The sequence below is a fragment of the Muntiacus reevesi genome, chromosome 2, assembly GCF_963930625.1.
Source record: "Muntiacus reevesi chromosome 2, mMunRee1.1, whole genome shotgun sequence".
NCBI lineage: Eukaryota > Metazoa > Chordata > Mammalia > Artiodactyla > Cervidae > Muntiacus > Muntiacus reevesi.
This window is the reverse complement of record NC_089250.1, coordinates 115,098,821-115,125,746: the sequence shown is the minus strand read 5'-3', so window position 1 is coordinate 115,125,746 and position 26,926 is coordinate 115,098,821. Positions and strand designations below refer to the sequence as shown.

Genomic DNA, 26,926 nt, shown 5'->3' with positions numbered 1-26,926 from the left:
CAGAAACAACCCAAAAGTCCATCAACTGATGAACAGTTAAACAAAAGGGTGGTATATGCACACATTAGAATTTTATTGTCATAAAAAAGAATGAATGACTGATTCATGCTACAGCACGGATGGACCTTGAAGATACAGTAAATGAAAGTCAGACACAAAAGACCACATAATATATGATTCTATTTATATGAAATGCCCGTAACAGGCAAATCTATAGAGACAGAAATTAGACTAGTGGTTTCCAGGGGTATAGTGAGAGTGGGTGAGTAACTGCCAGTGGGCACAGAGTTTCTTTCTCTGGGGATGAAAATGTTCTAGAATTGGAGAGTGGTAATGGTTGCACGACTTTGTGAGTATACTAGAAACCACTGAACTGCACACTTTAAAAGGATGAATTTTATGGTATGTAAATTGTATCTCAATTTTTTTTAAGTCTGACTAATGAATGGGGCACATGGTTGTGAAATGCTGAAGACCAGAATGCTGGCCAGCGGAAGGCACCTCATATCTCTGCTCTCTCTGCTGTGGCCCTAGTCATCTCCAAAGTCAATTATGCCACAGTCTCCTCCTCTCCCTCACTCCCATAACCAGCCCAAATTACGTCACTCGACTTTAGAAGTTTCCTCTGTCCACTCATACAAGTCATGCCTTTTTATTTTCTGTATGTTTTGAAGTTTTGACATCTGGAACGTTGCTGGTCCTTCAGCTACTGCCCCTCCAAGATCTAGCCATTTCCTAAAGCTAGCAAAGGACCCAGCTACAAGTGCACCTTTCAAATGCAAACCAACCAATGCAAAGCCCTTACCCCAACCACCTCGTTTATCTGGTTCTTATACTCCTCAGTCTGTCCATCTGCCCTAATCACCCCAGTGCCGGGTATAGAGAACTAGAGACAGCTCCCATACCCCAGAGCCTGCTGAAATTATTCAAACTAGTCTGTCTGAAGTCTGTTTACCCTGTCCTGCCTTACCTTTGAGGCTCCCCAGGTGGCGCTAGTGGTAAAGAACCTGCCTGCCAATACCGGAGACAAGAGACCCTGGTTCAATCCCTAGGTCAGGAAGACCTCTTGGAGGAGGGCACAGCAACCACTCAAGTATTCTTGCTGGAGAATCCCGTGGACAGAGGAGCCCTGTAGGCTATAGTCCATAGGGTCACAAAGAGTCGGACACGACTGAAGCAACTGAGCTCGCACACACGCATGCCTTACCTTTCCCAATGACGCCATAGTAAAGGCTCTTGCGCACTTTCTCTACTTGTTTCCTCTGCCTTTTGACTCACTCTGGTGCTTCCTGTGTGGCCCTGCATGGCATGCCATGCTCTCCATTTCTAGGAATCTGTGAGCAAAAACTTCCTGCAACAGTCATTTCCACATCTGCATGCCTATCCATACCTGGTTAAAAAAAAATCTCAAGTACATATTAAAACACCACCTTCAAGCTTAGTTTCACTTCCTCTTTCCCACCTAACTTACCGCCCTTGACACTCTCCAAGATTAACAGGCACCTAAACATCTCTAATGGCTCAGACAGCAAAGAATCTGCCAGCAGTGCAGGAGACCTTGTCTTGACCCCTGGGTTGGGAAGATCCCCTGGAGAAGGGAATGGCAACCCACTCCAGTATTCTTGCCTGGAGAATTCCACGGACAGAAGAGCCTAGCAGGCTACAGTCCATAGAGTCGCAAAGAGTCAGATATGACCAAGTGATTTTCACTTTTTCACATACATCTCTAACTTCCTAAGCACACCACATCCCTTTATCATATTCTGGGTCCTCCATCCTGACTCTTCATCCTCTTCTCCAGCCTCTTCATCCGATATCCCCATGCTCCCAGCAAGCTTCACTTTATAACGTCTCTTCTGGAATGACACCAGAATACCACCATGTGCTCCAACAGAACGTGTGCCTTTTCCCTCAAAGCCCTTAGCCTGTGTGTCTAGGTATTGCCTGGCCTGCAAGTTCCCCCAAGATACAGACCATGATCTCTCATCTCTGGATTTCCAGGGCTTAGCACACTGCCAGAAAATTATTGATAACTCAATAAATGTAGAGTTTTACCCTTTAGTATAAGAAATCTCCCCAACAGGCAAGTAAGTTCCTTGAGGATGGAGCTCTTACCCTCTGGGTCCTTAGCAGGACCATTTACATGGCTGACACAGGTTAAAGGCTTCTGGGCTAAGCGGATGAACTGGAATGATGACTGAGCAAATAGACAGGTGGGAGGAAAGTGGCTGAGAAAGTAGGCTGCCTCCCAGTCCCCAATAAGAACGCTTAGGACCTTCCCGGTGTTCCAGGGGCTAAGACTTTGAGCTCCCAATGCAGGAAGCTTGAGTCAGGGAACTAGATCCCATATGCTGCAACTAAGAGTCTGCATGCTGAAAGGAAGATCCAGAAGACCTAATTAATCACTGCAGAAGGTGACTGCAGCCATGAAATTAAAAGATGCTTACTCCTTGGAGGAAAAGTTATGACCAAACTAGAGAGCATATTAAAAAGCAGAGATATTACTTTGCCAACAAAAGTCCATCTAGTCAAGGCTATGGTTTTTCCAGTAGTCATGTATGGATAAGAGAGTTGGACTATAAAGAAAGCTGAGTGCCAAAGAATTGATACTTTTGAACTGTGGTGTTAGAGAAGACTCTTGAGAGTCCGTTGGACTGCAAGGAGATCCAACCAGTTCATCCTAAAGGAGATCAGTCCTGAGTGTTCATTGGAAGGACTGATGCTGAAGCTGCAACTCCAATACTTTGGCCACCTGATGCAAAGAGCTGACTCATCTGAAAAGACCCTGATGCTGGGAAAGATTGAAGGCAGGAGGAGAAGGGGATGACAGAGGATGAGATGGTTGGATGGCATCACTGACTCATTGGACATGAGTTTGGGTAAACTCCGGGAGCTGGTGATGGACAGGGAGGCCTGGCGTGCTGCAGTCCATGGAGTCGCAGAGTCGGACCTGACTGAGTGACTGAACTGGACTGAACTGAATTAATATTTTTAAAAAAAACAAGTGCTACTCACACTGTTCTTCCCACTCACGTTCCTCCTTCTCGCTGGGGTGGCTTTGCAGCTGGGCCTGCTTCAGGGTCCAGTAGAGTTCCTTCGCCCTCTGCTCTTCCTGGAGGCGAATCTGCTCTTCTCCTCGCTTCCTCTCCTCTTCCTCTTTCCTCTAAAAAACATCATGGGGACAGAATGACATTAGGTGATAGTAACAGGTCACAGTCAGGGCAGGGCTGAGCTGTCACGTGGAAAGGTGGCCAGAGGAAGCCACTCCAGACTCAGTTTCTACACACGTGAAGTGGTAACAGTTATATCTAATCAGGCCATGGTAAAGAGCAAGTGACTTGAAGTATGTGAACCAAATATGTGAAGCTTTCTGCCATAATTAGAGAACTCTGGGTCACCCTTGGTCACACTTCCATTCTGGGGGAAGAGGGAAGTGGGCATGAGGAGGGGAGCCTGGTCTTCTTGGAGGCAAGTTAAGCAGGATATGATTATTGTTGTTCAGCCTCCCAGTTGTGTCCAATCCTTTGTAAACCCATAGACTGCAGCACACCTGGCCTCCCTGTCCCTCACCATCTCCTGGAATTTGCCTAAGCTCATGTTCATTGCATCAGTCATGCCAGCCAGCCATCCCATCCTTTGACACCCTCTTCTCCTTCTGCCCTCAATCTTTCCCAGCATCGGGGACTTTTCCAATGAGTCATCTGTTCGCATCAACCACCTTGTCGTGGCAAAGGGGCTTGCATAACTCAGTGAAGCCATGCCATGCAGGGCCACCTAACATGGACAGGTCACAGCAGAGAGTTCTGACAAAACTTAATCCACTAGAAGCGGGAATGGCAAACCAGCCCAGTATACTTGCTGTGAGAACCTCATGAATTGTATAAACGGCCAAAAAGATATGACACCAACAGATGAGTCCTCCAGGTCCGAAGGTGTCCACTATGCTACTGGGCAAGAGTGGAGGATATGATTATATCTTAACCTTATTTCCAGAGAAGATATTTCAAAGAGAAAACAGTTTCGGGGGCCCCAAATCTCCAAATATTGTCTTGCTTTCAAGTTCCAAAAAGGTTGTGTGTATAATCCTTTACCTTTGTTTAATCAAAGCAACATGAACACACATCAATCATGCATTATATGCCAGAAGGCTTGTTATAAAAAAAAAAATTAATTCTCTAAACCACTTTACCCAATCTACCCCACTCTCCTCTAGTGCCTAGAGATCACCATTCTCAATTATTTTAGCTTTCTTTTATGTGGTTATATCTATGTCTGAATAATGCTGCTAATTATTGATTCATTGATTCTAGACATTAACTACTATCTCTTCTTTATGGTACATGAATATTTAACACTTATATTTCCCACACTGGTGGTAAACCCATATTTTTCTTCTCATCACCCTCACAATAGATTTACATCACAATTCTAGATTTACATCACAATTCATAATTATATCAAAGATTGGTACATAACTAAATATAGTTCACAGGACTTCCCTGGTGGTCCAGTGGTTAAGAATCTGCCTGCCAATACGGGGACACAGGTTCGATCCCTGGTCCAGGAGGATCCCACATGCCCCAGAACAACTGTGCTCACATGCCACAACTACTGAGCCCAAGCTTTAACGCCTGGGTTCTGCAACAAGAGAAGTCACCGCAATGAGAAGCCTGCACACCGGGACAAAGAGTAGCCCCTACTCACTGCAACCAGAGAAAACCCAGGCACAGTAATGAAGAACCAGTGCAATCATAAATAAATAAAATTTTTTTAATAAATATAGTTCACTGTAAAGCCATCAGGGGTTCCCCTGGTGGCTCAGTGGTAAAGAATCTGCCTGCCAACGCAGGAGATGCACATTGGATCCCTGAGCTGGGAAGATCCCCTGGAGTAGGAAATAGCAACCTCTCCCAGTTATTCTTGCTTGGAAAAATCCTATGGACAGAGTAGCCCGGTGGGCTACAGTCTAGAGGGTCACAAAGAGTCAGACACAATTTAGCAACTAAACAACAGCAACATATATATAGCTAGATCTATATACATATTTTGTATCATATGTATATTATTTATATATCCATATAGAGTCATGTCTGAAAATATCTAAATGTTACCCTCAAATGTAACTGCTACTCTAGCTAAGCATAGCATTTGATTAAAATCATTTTCCTGCAGAACTTGGAGGACTTCACTTCCTTATCCTCTAGCATCCAGTACTGCCACTCGGATTCTCATTCTGCATAAGGCACTACTTTCCTCTTTACCTCTGAATTCTGAACCTTTTTAATAGATGTGCCTTGGTGTGGAGTTTCTTTCATTGATTACTAGGCACTCACGGTGCTTTTGATTGGAGTTTCAGGTCCTTCTAGTCTACTACATCTCTGCTTAGGATTTTTTTGATAATTTCTCTCCTCTCATTTTGCTTTATTCTTTCTAAAACTCCTGTGTGTCAACTGCTGGACTTCTTGATTTGACCCTCTAAGTGCCTTATCCTTTCTCTCTTATTTCCTGCCTCTTGCCTTTTTGTTCTACTTCTTGGTTGATTTCACTGACTTTATCCCCCAAACCTTCCACTGAATTTTTTATTTCAGCTAGTACACTTACAATTCCCAAGCCCTCTTTTATTCTTTGCTTGTTCCTTTTTGCTTTGTGGCATTCTGTACTTGTTTCACAAATGCCAAAGCTCATCTCTGAGGATTTTAGAGATTTTTTTCCCTCATGTTCTGATGTAGCTCTATTTCTTCTGTTTTTGTTTGTTTTGTTTTGTTCTTTTCTTTAAAGTTTGTTTTATTTGGTACCTATCATTTGTGTCAGAGGTTTTCTTCTGATGTCTGATGTTCCCTGACTGCTCACAATTCAAAGAGGAAAGTAAGTGTATTTCTGAGGGACTTCCCTAGTGGATCAGTGGTTAAGAATCCTCTTTGCAATCCAGGGGACACATGTTTCATTCCTGGTTGGGGAACTAAGATCCCACATGCCTTGCAGCAACTAAGCCCACACACCACAACTACTGAGCCTGCACACCACCATGAGTCATAAATAAAGACCCAAGGCAGCCAAATTAAAAAAAAAAAAAAAAAGTATATCTGAAACAGAGACTCGGAGTGTGTAGTCGAGGTTTCCTTGGGTTTCACTCTAAGAAGACTGGATGAGGGATCAGCCACTTCACTGAGGACCCTCAGGTAGAAATACCTGGAGGTTCTTTCTCTGAAATTATTTAACATCTGTGTCCACCTGGGTGGTGTCTGACCACCAACATGCCAGGAGTTTGCACAGGAGGCAAGCTACAGGTAGGACAGCCCTTAGACTCAAGCAAGCAGGACCCCTAGCCTGAGCCCCATAATTCATGAGAAACCAATGCTTTGAGGTACCTTTTCGCAAACTGTCGCTGCAAGTTTCCCAGGACTGTCCAGAAATAGTACCCCAGGACAGGCAGGGGCAGCAGTAGGTTCAGGTAAGATGCCCCAAACCGAGATCAGGTCCCATTCATCCCTTCAGGGTACTCTCTGACCCTCTCCTCCATGCAAAGGGTTAACCAAGTGCCCTATGGAGCTCCAGGATTCATAACTATGGAGTCATTCCAAGGTCCAGTGGCCAGGCCCTGGTTCCAGAAGGGTAGCCCAGCAAGCAGATGAATGTTCCTGGCCAACAGAATATTTTTATCATAGGATTGCCTGAGATTGGGCCACTGAAATAGAGTTAATAGGCTGAGTTTATGTAGTTCAAATTATTAACTTGCTATAGACAAAAACACCACCAAAAAAAAAAAATTACCAGTTCTGTACACCCTACAGGCAACCCTGACAGTAGGTTCCACGGCTCAGAGTTCAAACCTTTGCTTTTCCCCTGATTCCTACCTGCCCCCACCTGTTCTCTCCACTTGTCCTGATACGCTGAGCCCCAGTGCTGTCCTTTCAACTCCTGGTCAGAGGGAGGGATGAAATAGCCTGAAGAAACAGGTGAAAACAGGGAACTGAGGGTCCGGCCACTCCACGCAGAAATGTGCCACCAGTCCCTCACTCTCGGCGCCATCCTTCACTGTACCCGCTGTCCCCGATTCTCGAGCCTGTGGGGTCTCTGGGCTGAGCTGATTCAGGACCACCAGCTCCCTTCCTGCAGGTGCCCTGCTAACCTCCCATCACTCTCCCTCTGTCTTCCAGAAACCAAATTTCTTTGGGCATTATTTTCATCTGCTCTTCCCTCCTCTCACTTTCTGTTCTTGTGGCTTATAATTTTTTCAGTCCGCTGATAGTTTAATGGATCAGGCAGAAAAAACAAAGAAGATGGGAACTGTGAGTTTTGAGCCCCTCGTTTAAAAAAGAAAAACCAAGGATTTTGTCGCTTCTGAAATGACACAGATTGAGAATTTTTCTCCAATTCAACTATCACGTTTTTAAATTCTAAAAAAAAGGCAAATTCCTAATGACCCACTCTCTAGGAGTTAGGAATTAAGGGATAAAGATGTTAAGTGGCTTCTCCAGTCATTCGCCAAATCCTTACTGAGCACCTAGGAGACTCTGCCTGCTCCAGGCACTGGGGATATAGCCGTGAAAAAGGCACTTAGCCCCACTCTCTCAGAGCTTGCCTTCCAATGACAGAAAAACACTCATCAGGTAAAATAAAAAATATATCAGAATATCAGAAGTATTATATTATATATATTATACTATGTTATATATCATATTACATATAATATTTATGGAATACACTATACAATATATCATATTATATAATAAAGTATACAGAGAATTCAAACAGGCTAAGTGATCGAGTCTAGGCAGCTACTTTAGACAGCATGACCAGAAATCCTCTCAGAAGGGGCTGATCTGAGACCTAAATAATAAGGCTGATGAGTGAATCTCAGGGAGAAGAAATTTCTAGAGAGAGAACCACAGGTGCAATGGCCCCAGCATTGGAAATGGGTTTGGCATGTTTGAGTAGGGAATTATCCACTACAGCTGGAAGGAAAACAAGTCAAAATTCTATCTTTAATGAGTTTGAGATGTCATCTGACATCCAAGAGACCTGCTATGGGTAGTGGGATGCATAAGCCTGGGACTTAAGGGTCCCAGGGACTTAAGCTCAGGCTGCAGAGGTTGACTGAGAGGCCCTGTGCATGGGGGTGATGTTTCTCAGCCACGGACTTGATGTTATCAATGAGAGAAAGAAAGCAGATCAGAGAAAACAGCCAGAATGCCTTGGGGCACTGAGCCACTTATAAGTTGAGAGAAAGAGTTGGAGCCAGAAAATGAGACTGAGAAGGCAGACCAAGGGGTAAGATAAAAACCTAGAGTGGGCTATGTCTGCGGGGGAAGCTGAGAGATAAAAGGGGGTGGTAAGCAGAGCTGCAGGCTACTGAGACACAAGGATGACGGAGAAGCACCAAGGGACCGCAGAACGGGGTCTCAGGACCACGTGACGTGAGATCTTGTCAACAGCAGCCCTGGTGGAGGGGATGGGCAGCCATCCAGGCAGCATAGGGAGGGAGAGGAAGTGACCACAGACAACCCCTTTCAAGACATTTCCTTTTAAAAATGAGCAGAGATAGGAAGCAGCAGCCAGAGGGGCCTGTGGGGTTAAGCTAGAAAAGGGAAGATGAGTTGGTTGGTTTTAAGATGCGAAATACTAGAGCGGAGAGTTAATGACGGATGCAAAACTGGAACCAAAGTCTGTCTGCCTCCAAAGCAGAAAAAATTGAATTTTACCCCAAAGTTGTATTTCACTTTCATCAGTCACTAAAAATGAAGCGTCACACTGGCACGGCACTTCACAGTTTACAAAGTGGGTTTCCCATTCCTCCCCCAGGAATCCTTAATCGGATTGTGGTAACCACATTGCTCAATACACAGGGCACTAACCAAGACAGCGTCCACCAGGGACTATAGGTCTACCATCCACCCACAGAAGTCTTCCAAACAGGAGTGATCTCAGGGAAATTACAGACAGTTGGCGCATGTCAGAGTCAGAGTGCTTTCAAGCCCCCGTCCTACTTCCTTGTGAGGATACTAGCTTTCCCGGCTGCCATAACAAAGCACCACAGACGGGGGCAGGTCGGCTTAAACAACAGATATGTATTGTCTCAAAGTTCTGGAGGCCAGAAGTCCAAGACCAAAGTATCAGCAGGGGTGATTTCTTTCTGAGCCCTCTCTCCTTGGCTTATAAACAGCCATCTTCTCCCTGTGTCCTCACACATGGTCTTTCCTCTGTGTTCATGCATGTCTCTGTCCAAATTTCCTCTTCTTTTAAGGGTAACAATCATATGGATTTAGCTTGGACTATAGCCCGCCAGGCTCCTCAGTCCATGGAATTCTCAAAGCAAGAATACTAGAGAGGGGTGCCATTCCCTTCTTCAGATCTTCCCAACCCAGGGATCGAAACCAGGTCTCCTGCATGGCAGGCAGATTCTTTACCATCTGAGCCACCTGGGAAGCCATTGATTCAGGGCCTGCCCTAAAAACCTCATTTTAACTTAATTTCCTCTATAAAGACCTTTAGGTTCAAATACAGTTAAATCCTGAGAGCCTAGGGCTGGGACTTCAACATATGTATTTTAACTGGACACAATTTGGCCCATAACCAGGAGACTTAGTACCCCCAGAAAAGGGTTATGACTGGTATACCATAGATAAATGGCATTTGACCCAAAACATAGATAAATGGCATTTGACCAACCACCTGAAATTAAATACCGTGTTCCTACTCCAACCAGCTGCGGCGACAGGAAGAAGCGTGGTAAATGGCAGTGCCCACTTCCCTCTCCACCCACTCCTACCCCAACTCCACAACTTTTATTCTACTCTCTGCTTCTACAAGTTCAGCTTTGTTAGACTCCACATTTAAGTGGAGTAGCTTACTTACATTTAAGTAAGATCATGCAGCATTTGGCCTTCTGTGTCTAGCTTATTTCACTTAACATAATGTTCTCCAAGCTCATCTGTATTGTCACAAATGTCAGGATTTCCTTCTGTTTTAAGACTGGATAATATTTTGCTGTATATACACATATACTATTTTTAAAAATCTATCTATAGATACTTTAGCTGTGTGGCAAAAAGGCACAAAGCTTCAATTAGTTATATAGAATGAAAAAATTCTGGAGCTTTAATGTACAGCAGGAGGACTGTAAATGAATACTGTATTTAATGGACACGGGTTTGAGCAAACTAGTGGTGTCATCACAGAAAAAAAAAGTAGGTGAGGTGATGGATATGTTAATCAGCTTGATTGTGTCACCATTTCATAATGTATATGCATATCAAAATGTCACATTGTACACCTTAAACTCATACAATTTTGATTTGTCAATCACATCAATAAAGATGGAAGAAAATTTACTACCAGTAAGTAAATAAATAGACAGATAGACAGATGGGTTGCATTTCCACAGTTCACTCAATCCTTTTCTCCTGAGAATGGGACAACACCAGAAACCTCAGAATTCCCTCGTGGTCCAGTGGCTAAGACTGTGCTCCCAAGCAGGGGGACTGGGTTTCATCCTTGGTCAGGGAATTAGGTCTCACATGCCACAACTAACAGTCCCCATGCCATAACTAAAGATCAAATAAGTAAAGAAAGAAACAAAGAAATACTTTTCAAAGAGAGCCAGAAACCTGCATCAACCTCCACCTCAAAGGAACATGACCGGTCACTTACTGTGGCAAAGGTAAGCTCTTCACAGAGATGAGCTGACAAAAGAAGACATTTTCCACCACAGATAAAGAGTATTGCATCATCCTCACCCTGGTTTTGCAAAAATACTCAACCTTTAAAGCTGAAATTGCCTGAAAACTCTCACTGTTGCTACTTTCAGAATCCTCTGGCCCATCCGTGATCACTGAAGAAAAGACCATCTTTCTTTGGTTTAGCAGCGGAAGGCCAATACAGCCAAAAGGCAGATAGGCAAACACTTGCCTTCCACCCCAGGAGTCGATTGCCTTTTTCTGGCAAGCCCAAAGCCCTCTGAGCTGTCCAGCTGATTCAATCCCCCTTCTCCTGATAACCCATCAGTAACAGCACACCGCAGGAGCCCTCAGAAGCCCAGTCCGTCTCACCCCAATGGAAAATGTCACGAAGACACATGCTTTTTCTGGAAGGCATAGTCCTTTTTGGTTTTGGCCTGACCCCAATGATACCATCATGTCTTGTAGGACAATGTGCTCCCAAAGGACAGCACCAGACCTGTGTTGTTCATTCTTCTATCACCAGTACCCCGCACAGGGCCAGGTAGATAGTAGCTGCTCCATAAACACTGACCAGAAGAGCGAGTGAATTAATGAATTTGTTAGGGGAAGGAAGCACATTGATTGAAACCGCCCACCCTGGCCAGGCACCAGAGTAACCAGCTGCATGAGTTGTTTTATGACAGGAGAGCCTGATAAGGAATACGGAACTAATAAGCCACCACCAACCCGAAGAGTTCGGGAAAGGTTGAAAGGAGACACCGCGTGTCCGTCCACCTCCCAGAATCCCTCTCGCTAGCATCCATCCTGGCTGAGCGATGCGTGCGCCACCAGGAAAGACTCTGAATTAGAAAGATTGGCCACAGACCACCCCGAAACTAATCCCATCACCATAAAACCCAAGACTGTGAGCCACGCAGCAGAGCAGTTCTCCTGGGTTCCCCTACCCTCTGCTCTCCACCCGGGCACCCTACCCAATAAAATCTCTTGATTTGTCAGCACGTGTGTCTCTTCAGACAATTCATTTCTGAGTGTTAGACAAGAGCCCAGTTTCGGGCCCTGGAAAGGGTCCCCCTTCCCGCAACAAATTGATGAAGAGAGGGTTTGTGATGATCCGTGATGAGGAAAGGGTAAACCGCCCCATGCTGTGTCTTGTTGATGCCAGCCTTGTCCAAGAGAAATTCAGAGAAAGTCTATAAATGGTCGAGAGAAAATAAAGCAGGGATAGCGTCTCTGGTTGCAGAGCATGTCGTGAAGTGACCAAAATGAACTTCAGCCTTAAAGGAGAAACAACAAAAAGAGCATGGCTTTGAATAGAAAACAGGGGAAAATGAAAGGACAGCTTAGCTGTACCGAGTCTGTTCCCCGTCAGGGAAACCAGGAGGAGGCAGGACGAGGTAGGAGACTTAGAGCTTGGGAAGGGAGGTCACAGGCCCCGCGGGTGAGGGACAGAGCGGAGCCTTGCTGCCCACGTTCTGAGGTTGGAAGCAGAGAGAGAAGCATCCAAACACAGTCTGAGGAGTTTAAAAAAAAAAAAAAAAACGGGGAAAAATGCAAATTTTATCTGGCTCCAGGACCTTTTTACTAAAAAAAAAAAAACTTCTGTATGCATGTAAATTGCATTTAAATAGTGCCAGCCACTCAACTGGTAAAGAATCAGTCTGCAATGCAGGAGACCCCAGTTTGATTCCTGGGTCAGGACGTTCCCCTGGAGAAGGGATAGGCTACCCACTCCAGTATTCTTGGGCTTCCCTGGAGGCTCAGATGGTAAAGAATCTGCCTGCAATGCAGGAAACCTGAGTTCAATCTTTGGGTTGGGAAGATCCCCTGGAGGAGGGCATGGCAACCCACTCCAGTATTCTTGCCTGGAGAATCCCCATGGACACAGGAGCCTGGTGGGCTACAGTCCATGGGGCCACAAAGAGTCAGACACGACTGAGTGACAAAGCAGTGTCAGCCACAACAGAATGTTGTTTCAAACAAAACAAAACAAAACCAGGTTTCTAGCTCTCTGTAGCTCCTATTTTGAAACTCCCTCTTTAACCCTACACAAGGTTCTGGGATTATCCCACCTATTTTCTGGATTTCCTATGACCAGGAAAATTCACAGAATTTGCTGGCATCCTCAACTCAGGCTCCCCAGGCAAACTCCTTTCACCACCAAGTTTCTGATATAGGTTCTCTCCTCTCATCCATTCCCCACTCGTCTCTGTCCTGGATGGAAAAACAAAACCAACAAACACCAACCTCAGCATGACCGTTCCAAGAACATTCTCTCTCCTCCAAGCCCAGATCCCCATGCAAGAGCCCCATCCCTCCACCTGGGGCTCAGATGCCTTGCTCTCTGCTTTCCTTCATGTGTTAAGTCGTTTCAGTCATGTCCAACTCTTTGTGATTCCATGGACTGTAGGCTCCTCTGTCCTCCCGCCAGGCTGCTCTTTCCATGGGATTTCCCAGGCAAGAAAACTGGAGTGAGTTGCGATGCCCTCCTCCAGAGGATCTTCCTGACCCCAGGATCAAACCTAAGTCTTTTCCAGTCACTCAATCGTGTCTGACTCTGCAACCCCATGGACTGCAGCACGCCAGGCCTCCCTGTCCATCACCAACCCTGGGAGTCTACTCAAACACATGTCCATTGAGTCGGTAATGCCTCTTAGGTCTCCTGCATTGGCAGGCGGGTTCTTTACCACTAGTGCCACCTACCAACATCTAACTGATTGTTGATTTCACCACCAACGTTTCTTTGTCCATCCCCTTTATCTCTTCATAGTCCAAGACTCTATCCAGAACCTCATCATTTCCCACTTTGACCATTGCAAAGATCTCCTAATTGGCTCCCCCTCGCCCTAAATGTTCACCACTTGAATCACACCACCAGTTTTCCTCGTAAAACGTGATCCAAACGTGGCCCTCTGAATACATGCAGGTCTGCTTTGCCCACAGAAAATAGTCCACCTCCTTAGCATAGCATTCAAGGGCCTCACACCAGTCTTTCCAGATTTTTGTCTGTCTCCACCCATCATGTGCTTTTTTCTCTCCTCCAGCAGATCATTTCTCATCCCACTTATCTCCTTTCCATTTCCTGTCTTTATTTGTGCAGGGTTCCTGGAAGGACTTCTGCCCTCTAAGGTGCCTCCAGTCATGGTTGGGGCTGAGTGGCTGCTCACAGAATTATCTCTTCCCTGGCACCTTGTAAGCTTTTTGAGAATAGGGAGTTTATTACTACCACCACTACCCTCCTCCAAACAACCTCCACTTCTGGTCTCAGGGGAAAAAAGTATTAAATTAGATGAATGTTATCGGTGCATTGCTGCATGCAAGATTCATATTATGTTAGCATCTTCATGTAGGAAGACACAATAAAAATTATCTAAACCAATCTCTAACCCAATGCGTAAATCCCTTTGGCAAAGCTGTTGCTGTTTTCTATTGCTAAGTATTATAACAACAAGCTATCAGCAAAATTTAGTGGCTTAAAGCACAAACGTTTTATGTGCTTGAGATTCTGTAGATACTAGTTCAGGCCGGGCTTGGCTGGGTGGCCTTTCAGCTCCACATTATGTCAGTCATGGTTGATTACTTGGCTGAGGTCATTGACTGGAAGAACCACAAAGGCTTCACTCATGTGTGTGGTGCCTAGGTGCTCCTTCATATAGCCTCTCTTTAGCTAGCCTGGGTGTCTTTGCAGCTAGCCTGGGAGCCTAGGGCAGGAGGGCTTCTTGCAAGGCAGCTTCCAGAAGAGAGCCTTGCCAGAGGGCGCAATCTGCTCTTATCCATCCTCGGAATTTACACACAGTCATTTCTACTGCACCCTACAGACCAAGGCTAGCCACAAGGTCACAGAGGCTCAGCGGTGGAGAACCAGACCCCTCCTCTCAAAGGGAGGAGAGGCCAAGAATTTGCTACCAGGCATATTTAATTCACCACTGAAACCTTCTCAGATACTGTTTCAGCCTACACGTAACCACTTCCTATGATGGAGAGCCTGTCAGAATACAAGGGAGGTTCATTCACAGACAGCTCTGCCAGCAAACTGGGCCTCCCAGGTGGCTCAGTGGTAACGAATCTGCCTGCCAAGGCAGGAGATGCAGGAGACACGAGTTCTATGCCTGGCTGGGGAAGATCTCCTGGAAAAGGAAATGGCAACCCACTCCAGTATTCTAGCCTGGAGAATTCCATGGACAGAGGAGCCTGGCGGGCTACAGGCTTTGTAGCAAAGGATATGATTTAGCATATCCTTTTAGCATATCCTCTTAGCAAAGAGCCGGATATGATTTAGCAACGAAGCAAGGACGCACTGACAGAAAATATCTCAGCTCATTAACAAGGAACGTCCAGCCCCAATGTCTGATCTGATGTTCCTTAATGAGCCTTCCAAGGCCTCAAAGATGCTACTTGCACTTCTGAGGCTCCTCAAAGCAGACATAGTTACTAACACATTTATATGTGTTCACACAGAAAAAACACATCCGAAAAAAAAAAAACCCACACAATAACGTTAACCTTTGGAAATAACACAAAAGCCTGCATTTGGGTTCCTCAGTGAACATGGGGCCTGGCCACATGGCTTTACTGATTCCTCCATAAACCCCAACACAGAACCAGCATACAATTTCTATCCCTCAATCACTGAGGTCCTCAAGGAGAACATCAGATAATCTCTGCTGGGAACCGAGCCCCAAGACTCCAGCTCCACCAAGCTACCCTCCCAGCATCTGGGACTCGGCCCACCTCTGGGGAGGAGGGAGGCCAGGAATTGGAACAGGTGATGCTCACTGCTGGAGACATGTGAAAAGTGGTCTTCTTCCCCAGTAGACTTAAATTGTTGCTGTTTAGTTGCTAAGTCATGTTGGATTCTTTTGCGACCCTATGGACCGTGGCCCACCAGGCTCCTATGCAAAATTCAGCAATACAAACTAAGTAGCTCTCCAGTGTGGATGGAATTTGAGCCACTACTATGAAATTACATCGTTAATTTCAATCAATGTAACAGTGATTATTGTGGCTGTGACAGGAAATGTCCTTCTTTGTGGGAGATGCACACTGAAGGATTAAGGTTTGATGAGGAAGCTCCCAGTCCAGTGACAAGCATTGCTTTAAAACCTTGTTGGACCACAGTCCCACTCTTTTGTTTACATGTTGTCTGTGGCTGCTTTTGTGCCATGATGTCTTAGTTGAGTAATTGTGACAGAGACAGCATGACCCACAGAGTCTAAAATATTGACCATCTGCTCCTTTACAGAAAATAGTTTGCCAACCCCTGGGTTAAAGAGCACTGTGTCTGCAATTTTCTCTCAAACTGTTTGACAGCAACAAAAAAGTGCAAGTATGTATATGTGACTGTGTATGTGCCTGTGGGTATGCATGTGTGGATGGAGAAAGAAAAGCAAAGAGCATGAAATCGAGGCAAAATATTAATAATTGGTAAATGTAGCTGGATAATCAGAGAAGGCAATGGCACCCCACTCCAGTACTCTTGCCTGGAAAATCCCATGGATGGAGGAGCCTGGTAGGCTGCAGTCCATGGGGTCGCTAAGAGTCAGACACGACTGAGCAACTTCACTTTCACACATTGGAGAAGGAAATGGCAACCCACTCCAGTATTCTTGCCTGGAGAATCCCAGGGACGGGGGAGCCTGGTGGGCAGACGTCTATGGGGTCGCACAGAGTCGGACATGACTGAAGTGACTTAGCAGCAGCAGGTGGATAATATTAATATGTGAGTATTCATGTCATTTTTCTTTCCACTTTTCTCCAAGTTTGACTTTTTTTTAAAAGAAGTGTCTTGAGAGTAAATATTCCTTCACTTAAAAATGCAAAAGAATCTCCTAGAAAAAAAGTGCAACTCATGGGAAAGTTAAATAAAGAGACCAGTAACAATGTAAATCTATGGCTAGCAGTTGCAGTAGGTTTAAAAGTAATGAGCACAATCACGATAGCAATAAAAATATTAAGCATAAAATTTAAAAGAAAAGAAACATAGAGCACTTAAAGAAAACAATAAATTTTACCCAAGTCCAAAAAATAGAAGCCCACAAGAACATATGTCATTGAGAATGTTTGGGATTGGGTGGCCAGTGCATTTAGAGGTATTAAAAAAAAAAAAAAAACTGTATCAAAGATAAAAAAATAAACTTTGGATAAAAGGAAGAACTTACCACATTCCTGAGTAAGATTTAATGATTCAATATTATAAAAAACGTTCATCTTCCACAAATGCAGCAATAGTACTGATGCAATTCAATGAAAACTACCACATGGTTTTTTTTGATATTAGGGGAGAAGAGGATACTGAGAAAATAATTCAAAAGTAGCTCTAATGGGAAAAAATGGATGAGATTAGCCAAGGACATTTTAGAAATGAAGAATAATGATACACTCTAACTTTAATAGATGGTAAAATTTATGTTAAAGTTACGTATAATTAAACAATTACACCTGGCTCAGAAATAATCAGTCAAAGAAGAAAAATCCACAAAAGGATCCAAAAGTAAGTAAGAAGTAAGAATCAAGGCAGGAAATCCAATGAGAGGAGAGAGGATGATTTACATAGTAAATGATGTTCGCATAATGGGCTAGCCATTTGGAATAAAATAAAGTGAGAGCCATATATCATACCACACAGCAAAGTGAAGGAAAATTAAGTACAAAGAAATGAGATCTAAAAAGACATATAAAGCAATGTAGATTAGTATTTTTATAAGCTTGTGATGGTCTTTCTGTGCATAAAACAAATAATAGAGAACAAGATTCATATAGTTGGCTAATAAAAATTTTAACCTTCTGTACATCATGAACCACTATAACCAAAATTAAGAAAACAGCAACAACAACACTGAGAAAAAACATTTACAACAGAAATGATATTAAAAGGCCAATGTCTCCATTATCTAATCATTATAGGGGGAAAGTTTTTAAAAATTCAAATATGGGCAAATGCCATTAATATACAATTCACAAAAATATACAACTGCTGAGATTCAGCATGATTCTTGTTTTTTTTTTTGTTTGTTTATAGTATTTTCTGAGTTTTCTACCCCCTCAAAAATATATGATTCCTACATAGCCAAAAAAAAAAAAAAAGAAAAAACTCAAAATAGGAACCAGAAGAAAAAATATTAACCTAAGCTTTTTTTTTTTTTCTTTTTAACCTAAGCTTTTTTTTTTTTTCAGGAAATTTAAGCTTCTTGCTACAGGACTGTAAAGCTCCTTTATCAGCTCCAAATTCTGAGTCTCAGAATGAGCAAACTTACAAACAATGTCCTATCCTGAGCAGAAAAATTTACATTTTTCATCTCCTTGAATCCTCCAAAAATCTCAAGGAGAGTGTTGTTATTATGAATATTACAAACAAGAAGCTCAGAGAAGTTCAGCAAGCTTCCCAAGGTCACACAGCAGTGAGCAATAGAGTTGGAACTGGATCCCAGGCTGGTCTGACCACAGATTCAGCTCTCCTCAGGCCCCATCTCAGGACTCTTGGTTTGGGACGCAGAGGGCTGGGTTCTGATCCTGGCTCTGTCCCCAAACCAATTACCACTACACACAGTCTCTTCCCTATCTGACCCTCAATTTCCGTATCTGTACAAGGAAAAGTGAATAAGCCAAGATGGTATGTCAAGTTCCTTCCTACTCAGACATGTCTGATTTCTATTCTCATAAAGCACGCATTGGCCAAGGACTGGTCCAACCAGAGGTCAGCCTGGGGGTTGCAACAGGTGGCCTCACACTGACACCCAGGCACTGGCCCACCTTGAATTCCTCATGGATGCGTTCCTCCAGGACTTTGGCAGCTTTGCGGTCCTCCATCTCCACCTTCCACTTCTCTGCCAGGATCCGGGCTTTCTCATTGGCCAGAGCATCCCGGAACTTTTTGGTGATCTCTGCCTCCTTCTGTCTCCTTTCAAGAGAACACCCGCAGGTATCAGGAGGTGTGGGACCACAAGCCAACAGAATTTCAAATAAAAACCATACCCAATCATTCTTGGTCTATCAGAATGGCAAGTATCTGAGGTTCACAAAATGTTGCCAAAGGTGGGGAAACAAACAGTTTCTCTCCTGTACAGGAGTGTAAATCAGCAGAACTGCTCTGGAAGCCAGTGGAGAAAAAAAAAAAAATCTCAGGAATCCCATTTCTTGCTTGAGTTTACAAAGGTGTAGGGAGATACACATCAGAGGATTTTTATAACATTAAAAAAAATGGCAAACAGCACAAGTGTCCCTCAATAGGACCAATAAGTTGGGTTCCTCATGTAATGGGAGACGACACAGTTACCTTGAATAATGCTGTGGGATCTAGAGTAATCAGTTTACCAAGGTGTGAATAAAGCACTCCACAGAGCAGGTTTTGCCCTAATGCTCATCATGCTTATCTGAGGTGATGGGTATGGAGTTGTTCTTTAATTAATTCTTTATCATTTTCAATATTGGTTATATGTCACAATTCTTAAATTATTTTTTATTGAAGGATAATTGCTTTACAGAGTTTTGCTGTTTTCTGTCAAACCTCAACATGAATATATGTCACAATTTTATTATTAGAACATTGTCACTGGGCTTCCCTGGTGGTCCAGTGGTTGGGAATCTGCCTGTCAATGCAGGGTACCGGGGTTCAATCCCTGGTCCAGAGAGATCCCACATACAAGGGACAACAAAGTCCACGCGCCACTCAGCCTGGGCTCTAGAGCCTGCGTTCCGCAACAAGAGAAGGCACCGCAATGAGAAGTCCTCTCGCTGCAAGTAGAGAAAGCTTGCATACAGGACGGAAGACCCAGTGCAGTCAAAACAACAACAACAAAAACACTGTGATTAAAAATTGTGGGAAAAATGTTGGCACCAACCTCTTACAAACTTCCAAATTTAGCAAAAAATACGTCATATGTTGTTTATGAAAGAAGTCTGACCCTGCCAGTATCAGTAGAGGCTTCAGTGTCCATCTTGTGCGAAAAACAGAGATAACACAAAGAGGAACAAGAAGACTTTAAGAGGGATATTCAAATAGCTCTGCCGTCCTAAGGACAACTCAGTGAGGGAAGAGGCGAAAGAATATCAAATGTATTATCTCAATAAAGCCAACTATATAAAAAAGGTGTTGTGGTACCCAAACCATAGATGTAGAAAACTGAGGCCTCAAATCACTTCCCCACTAATGAGTGGAACCAGGACTTGAACCAGAAGGTCTACCTGATGTAAGACTAGTTCTTTGGTCACCTGATCATAGCACAGCTCCAAACAGCCTGCCAGTTGCCTGGCGCCACCTCCTCATTCCCACCCATAATCTATTATCCTGAATTTGAACCCACCCCAAGCCTCCGTGTTCAGGCACCAACACCCCCCCCCAACCTCAACACCCACTGGCACCTCTCACCAGAGTTCCTCGGCTTCCCGCTGCGCCTGCAGCCGCGCTCTCTCTGCAATCAGCTCCTCGGAGATCTCTTCATAGGGCTTGTCGCCGGGACCTTCTCCCATGATCCAGACCCAGACCTCGCCATCTGCCCCCAGCAGCCACTGGATGTGCTTGTCACTCGCTGCCTCACAACAGGAGGAAGAAAGAGAAGGAAGGAAAAACAAAAAAAGGTCAGAGTTGTAATGAGTGAGGAATGACCTGGGCTGACCAGGGGTGCACAACCATCACACCACCCTACAGAACATTGTCATCTGCAAAGAGGATGCCAGACAGAGATTGACCTGAGTGCAGTTCCACAGCCATCTTCCCCTCCCATTCCCTCTAGGGAGCAATATGGCAGCCAGGTCAGCCTGCTGGAACAAGTGTTCAGGGCTGGAACTGGTATCCAAAGCCCAGAGACCCTGAGATCTTCAGCAGAGCGGACATCAGGTGACTCGCTGAAGGAAGACTTGTGTCACTTCCAAGCCAAGGCTTCCCTGGTGGCTCAGACGGTAAAGAAGCTGCTTCCAATGCAGGAGACCTGAATTTGATCCCTGAGCAGGAAAGATCCCCTGGAGAAGGGAATGGCTTCCCACTCCAGTACTCTTGCCTGGAGAATTCCATGGACAAAGGAGCCTGGTGGGCTACAGTTCATGGGGTTGCGAAGAGTTGGACAATACTGAGCAACTAACACTTTCGTACAAGTCAAGGCATTTCGGAGCCAAGGATCTTCTAAATCTTCTCTCTCATCTCTATCTATCATTTCCCCTGTCCATTGACTGGAAGCAAAGAATTGGAGACAGTGGTGTTGCAAGATGAAGCAGCTGGCCCCTGAGTCTCCATGACCCACATCAGCCCATAACCTGAGCAAGAAATAAATTTGTGTTGGATTAAGTCACTGAGATTTTTTCAGTCTGCCTGTTCTAATAGATTCCATTGATAACCAAGACTAAAATGGAGATCGACCCCAAAGTGGGGTACTGGTTGCAACAGGAATATCAATGGACTGTCACTGCTTTAGCAGTGGTGTTTAGCAGGCTGGCTGGCTGCAGATTCATGTGACGCAGGAGCAAAGTATCTGGTAAAGTTGTCAGACACTATAACTTAAAATGGAGACCCTCCTACTTCTGAACTTGTCCCTCTAAGACAGGAGGTTGGAAAACACAGCACTGGGAGTATGCATTAGTTGCTAGGCGCTGTGTTTGGCAAGATGTTAAGGGAAAGAAATGAGTTCAAAAAAGAATTCAGCGGACTTCCCTGGCAATCCAATGGTTGGGCTCCGCTGCAGGGGGCACAGGTTCAGTCCCAGGTTGGGGAACTAAGATCCCACATGCTGGGTGGTACAGCCAAAAAAATTTTTAATTATTTTTTTTTTATTTAAGTGTTTAAAAAACAGAAAGAGTTGAGTCCAAGGTCATGCTCTCAGCCTTCGAGTGAGCATGGCAGGCTGGTTCCTGGGAGACATGAGACTCCTATGAAGGGTAACTCCTCAGAGACCGAAACAAACCTTCCCTGGACAGCCTGGAACACCTCCACCCAACCTTCCCCTCCCTCTCCTTCACTCAAGGTCATGCCTGCACTGACTACAGTGCAATGGCTCTCCCAGCCTCCTCCAGCTCCCGGCCCTTTTTCTCTCACAGGTGTTTCCTGAATAAAACCCTTGTGTAATTGTCTCCCACCCTTGTCTCTGTTCCTGAGAGAAGCCAGGCTAAAACAAGGCACAAAGGGTGCAGTCTTTCACACGTATTTTTCAAAGAGCCTAAATGTAGATGACCTTCGGTTGAAAAGTAGAGGCATGGGGTAAAGAGGCAAAGGAAAACAGGCAATTTTTTAAAATACATCCAGAGAAGAATCTTAGCTGTTGCTCCTGGCACATGGAAGCAAAGAGATCAGAAGCCTACTAAGTCTCTGAGTCTGGACTCAAGGACTTAAACAACTCTTGGGCACCCAACCTCGAGGACCAAGAGGCAGGTTTCAAAGGCTATATCTATATGGCCCAAGGAGGATGAGATTCTCTGTACTCACTTCGGATGCAGCCAAGGGGAATAATGAACAAGGAGGAGCCTCCAGAGTACAGTCAGTGTCCTTTCAAGGTCATCCTTTCACTGCCAGGGCAGGGGGTCCTCAGAGTCTGACCTGGAGGACTTCACGATGCTACAGACTAGTGACGAAGCGGGGCTCATACTCCCGCCTTTTCCACAGTGGACATTCTGACCCTGTTTCCCCCACTGTGTATCGTGTCTCGAGGGTGTGAGGATGACATGTCTTTTGAGCCACATCAGGACCTCAGCGAGCCTAATGGGGTACACATGTGGACTGTGGACTCTGGGCTGAGGCAGTGACCAGGTGAGACTTGCAGCCGCCCCCATTAAGGAGGCAGGGAGTGTATCTATGCAAAGAAAAACAAATGCATGGATGACTAAAATGACAGTTTGTGACAGTGACCACACTTGTCCAGCCGCCCACCTCCTCTCCCTAAGCCCAGCAGATGACTTTTCTCAGGTTCCCTTCAATTCCCTGGGACCACATGACCGAATTCTAGTCTATGAAACGTCAGGGGAGTGACTTGTGCCACTTTCAGGCTAAGGCTGGTCAGTGTGCCTTTTGCCACGTTCTCTTTCCCATCCACCCAGCAGGAAGTTGACGACTCCAAGATGGTGGAGAAAGAAGCGGCCTGATCCACGAGTCAGTGTTCAAAGGCGAACCATGCCACAGCTACCCAACCCACATCAAGCTGTGACGTGATCAGAACTAGACCTCGTTATGGTAACTCACTGAAATTTCGGAATTTATCTATTGCAGACGGCAGCATTCACTCCCCTGGCTGATATATAAAGGCACTGTTATCTTTTTAGTATGTTAAAAGCAATACAGTGCTAGAGGAATGTAAGTTTAATTATGACTCATAGAAGCAAGGAAGCAACTACTACTAGAACTGCAGAACTTCCAAATTAATAGTGGGCAAAGGTACATGATAATAGGTTTGTCAATCCTGTAAAAATAATTAGAAGGAAAAGAGAAAACAACAGAAAATGAGTAGCTATCATAGCAGGCACTATCAGTAACCTCCTCATCATCCATTCCAGCCACCTTCCTCCCTTGTTGCTACTGCTCCTGCTGAGTCACTTCAGTCGTGTCCGACTCTGTGCGATCCCATCCCTGGGATTCTCCAGGCTACAACACTGGAGAGAAGAATGGAGTGGGTTGCCATTTCCTTCTCCAAAGAATAAAAGTGAAAAGTGAAAGTGAAGTCGCTCAGTCATGTCTGACTTCGAGACCCCATGGACTGCAGCCTACCAGGCTCCTCTGTCCATGGGGTTTTCCAGGCAAGAGTACTGGAGTGGGGTGCCATTGCCGCCTCCCTTGCTAAAAACCACAATTTGTTTGGGAAGTAACAAGAGATCCCTTCGTTTCAGGAAAGGCAAGTTTCTACTCCAGCCTCAAAGGACAAATGAAATTGGTCTAAACCCATCACATAATATTATTTTCAATGGCAAGTAGTCGACCTAGGAGTGACCAGTCATCCCCACTTTTGACAGAGAAGATGGCACTTTTGGCAGAAGTCCCAGTGAAAGGCTTTCTTGTTCTAAACAAAAGGTGAACACTTCTTAGGAGAAATGGGTTCACTCTTTCCTCATTTACCTCCCCTCCTTCTTCTTGGCTGGAATGAAGAAGTGATGTCAGGAGCTGCTGGAGGACTTTTTCAGCCATGAGGAAGACAACCACACACTAGAGATGAGTAAGCAGAAACGTGAGAGGAGACGAGGCCTTGACGATCTAACTGAGAAGCTAAACTAATCTATCCACTGCAGTACAGAGGATAGTAATCCACTATACAATAATCTATCCACTGCACTCCAGACTTCTTATCATTTAGGAAAAATGAGGAACTCCAAGCAATAAAGTTCTTTAATTATTAAACAAAATGTGGTAATACAAATAGGAAAGATTTATTTAATCAGGCAACTTTTAATGGTGCATTCTGTTACTTATGGCCAACCACATTCCAAACTGATACAGAAAACAATGAAAAATAACACAGAAGCCCTAAACCCTAAGTACACTCATTAACACAAAAAGGGGAACAGAATTAATTTCTCTATTAAAAATCTGAGACTGTCAGATGTAAATAAAAAGTAAAATCCAGACACTGCTTTGGGAAAGGCCAAGTATTCTCCTTACTGGCTGCACGGAATAATAAACCCTTGCATCTCCCAAGCAAAAAAAAAAAAAAAAAAAGAAGTAAAATCCAGTTCTGTACTATTTAAATATAACACACACGTAAAAAAGAAAAAGGTTAAAAATAGTCAGCAATAGGCTGTGCAAAGGCAAGCAAAAAGAAAGCAGAAGTGCCAATGTCAGGCAAAACAAATTCAAGGACAAACATGTCAGACAAGGCAAAGAATATTATGTGATAATAAAAGATGCAACCCACAAAGAAGCTGTAACAGTCATAAAACTTTATACAACAAACAACATAGCAGACAACTGCATAAAACAAAACTCCTAACAACTCAAAGAGAATTTGAAAATATATATATACCCATCGTGGAGAGTTCTACAATATTTATTTCAGAAGCTGGCAAGCCAAATAGATTTTAAAAATTAATAATATAAAGTTTTTGAATAATATAGTCAATAAATTTTACTTAACAACTACAGAGCTTTACTTCTTAAAGTTTAAGAATATACTTTTATTCTTCTGATCTTGCAATTTGTGAGAAAAATGTTATAGGTCATATTCTCTAATAATGACACAAAATTTTAGAAATCAATGAGGGGAAATAGCCATCAAGAAAATACTCCTAGAAAACTCATGGATCTTAGGGCAAATCAAAACTAAAATTACACATCATCAAGGGGAAAAGTTGTAGCAAAAAATATGAGTACAAGTAACAGTAAGCTCAAAAGAAAAATAATAGGTTTAAAGCCTTTTCTTTTTGATGTCCAAGTGAAGATAAAGTTTTCATCTCCACACATTCCCTCACTGTCCAGTAGTTAGGACTCTGCCCTTTCACTGCTGAGGGCCCAAATTTAATCCCTCATCCGGGAACTAAGGTCCTACAAACCACGTAGTACAGCCAAAATAATAAAAGTTAAAATTTAAAAAAAAGTTTAAGAAAAAAATCTCTCTTGTCCAAACACATAACAATATAGAAGCAAAATAACAAGAACAAATGTATAGGAATACAAGAGCTACCTCCATAGAATCTCAATACTCAACATACTCAGTACCTCCAACATACCTCAATAGTAAACAGAAGTGAAGCAGTCTGCAGGGTGGAAGCCTCAGCTCCCATGTGGGTCCTGAAGAAATGGTCACCAGGAATGTGACTCCTACGGGGCAGAGGGGAATCAAAGTTCTCCAGGTGAGACAGGGGCCAGAGGAGGATTCAAGTCAGGTGCTGGTGATGTGCTCAGCAAACTCAAGGGGCAGATAGGAGGTTACTATGGCTTCAGCAGAGGGAGCAAGAAGGGAAATCGCAAATGCACTTGGAGAAGCATCAGCTTCAGTTCATTCAGTGACCCTCGCATTGGACACTGTTGACCCTGGTAAGGACTCTGCATTTTGTTCTAAGTGGGATGGGAAGTCATGACAAATGGAGAGTGGGGAAAGTGACATAATCTCATTGATAGTTCAAAATGCTCACTCTCCCCGTTATGTGGAAAACGGGGGACAAGGAAACCTAGAAGGACAGTGAGCATCTGTAATAGTCCAGGAGCTAGATAATCATTTCTTGGACTAACATGATCCTGGTGGAAGAAGTATAAAGTGGTTAAGATTTAGGATATATTCTGGAGGAAAGAGCAATATTTGCTTAAATTTGGGACATGAGTTGTGAAAGAAAGAGAACAAGAAACCTCCAATGTTTCCACTTAAGCAATGGAATGAAAGGTGTAACATGAAAGAAATAGCTTGGATAAATCAACACTTCTATTTGGGCCAAGTTAAGTTTGAGATGTCTATTAGACATCCTATAGGCAATCGAATAAAAGAGAGTTCAGAGGAGAGACCAGAACTAAAATATAATTTTTTACAAGCATCACTGTATAGATATTTAAAGCCGTAAGACTGATGAGAGCAGATAAAGAGTGAGTATAGGAAGGAACTAGAAGAGGTGGAAGGACAGAAGTCCAGCACATTCCAACATGTAGATAGGAGAAGGAACCCCAAGGAGATGAGGACAAAGAAGCCTGTGAGGCAGGAGAACAACAAAAAGAGCCCAGTATCACAGAAACCAAGGGGAGAAAGAATTTCGGGGATTAAAGAGAGGTCAACTGTGGCAAAGGCTACTGAGGGTCAACAGGATGAAGACAGAATTGACCACTGGATTCAACAACATGGAGGTCACCAACGACCTTGACAAAGGTGACTTCATCAGTCTGTGAAAGGGAACACTTAGAAACCTTTAGAGGAAAATATATTTTCCTTTCTTTTAAAGGAAAATATAAAAATATTTTATAAAATATAAAAATAAAATCATTATTATTTTGGGGAAGAAAAGAATTTCTTCTATGAGATATAAAAAGAATAAACTATAAGAGACAATGTTGATGTATTTGAATACAGATTAAAGCTCAAAATTTTCTCATACAAAAAAACAGCACAAAGACAATTAAAAATCAGCCACCAACTGAGAGAAGATACTTGGGTATGCACAAGTGTCAAATAATTGCACCAATTAATAAAAGCAATAGTAACAGTTAACATCTACTGAAGGCTTATATGCTATTCACGGTTCAACATATTTTACATGTATTAACTTATTAATGTCTAGAACAATCTTTCTTTACTAGAGTCCTGTGAGAGAAATAAGCCCTATAAAACATAATTTGAATGGTGATTTTTTTCTCAGTTCTCTAAGAA

General features: G+C 43.8%; 1 protein-coding gene across 2 annotated transcripts in view; it reads right to left on the bottom strand.

Moving 5' to 3' along the window:
- The window catches only part of SH2D4B (SH2 domain containing 4B), a 77,623-nt gene that overhangs the window by 37,047 nt on the left and 13,650 nt on the right, over positions 1-26,926 (bottom strand). For both annotated transcript variants that reach the window (XM_065919905.1, XM_065919906.1), the window contains exons 2-4: positions 20,041-20,204; positions 18,426-18,573; positions 3,016-3,163 (exon numbers count right to left, since the gene is read on the bottom strand). In XM_065919905.1, the coding sequence (XP_065775977.1) occupies positions 3,016-3,163; positions 18,426-18,573; positions 20,041-20,204 (460 nt within the window). The remainder of the gene's footprint in view (positions 1-3,015; positions 3,164-18,425; positions 18,574-20,040; positions 20,205-26,926) is intronic.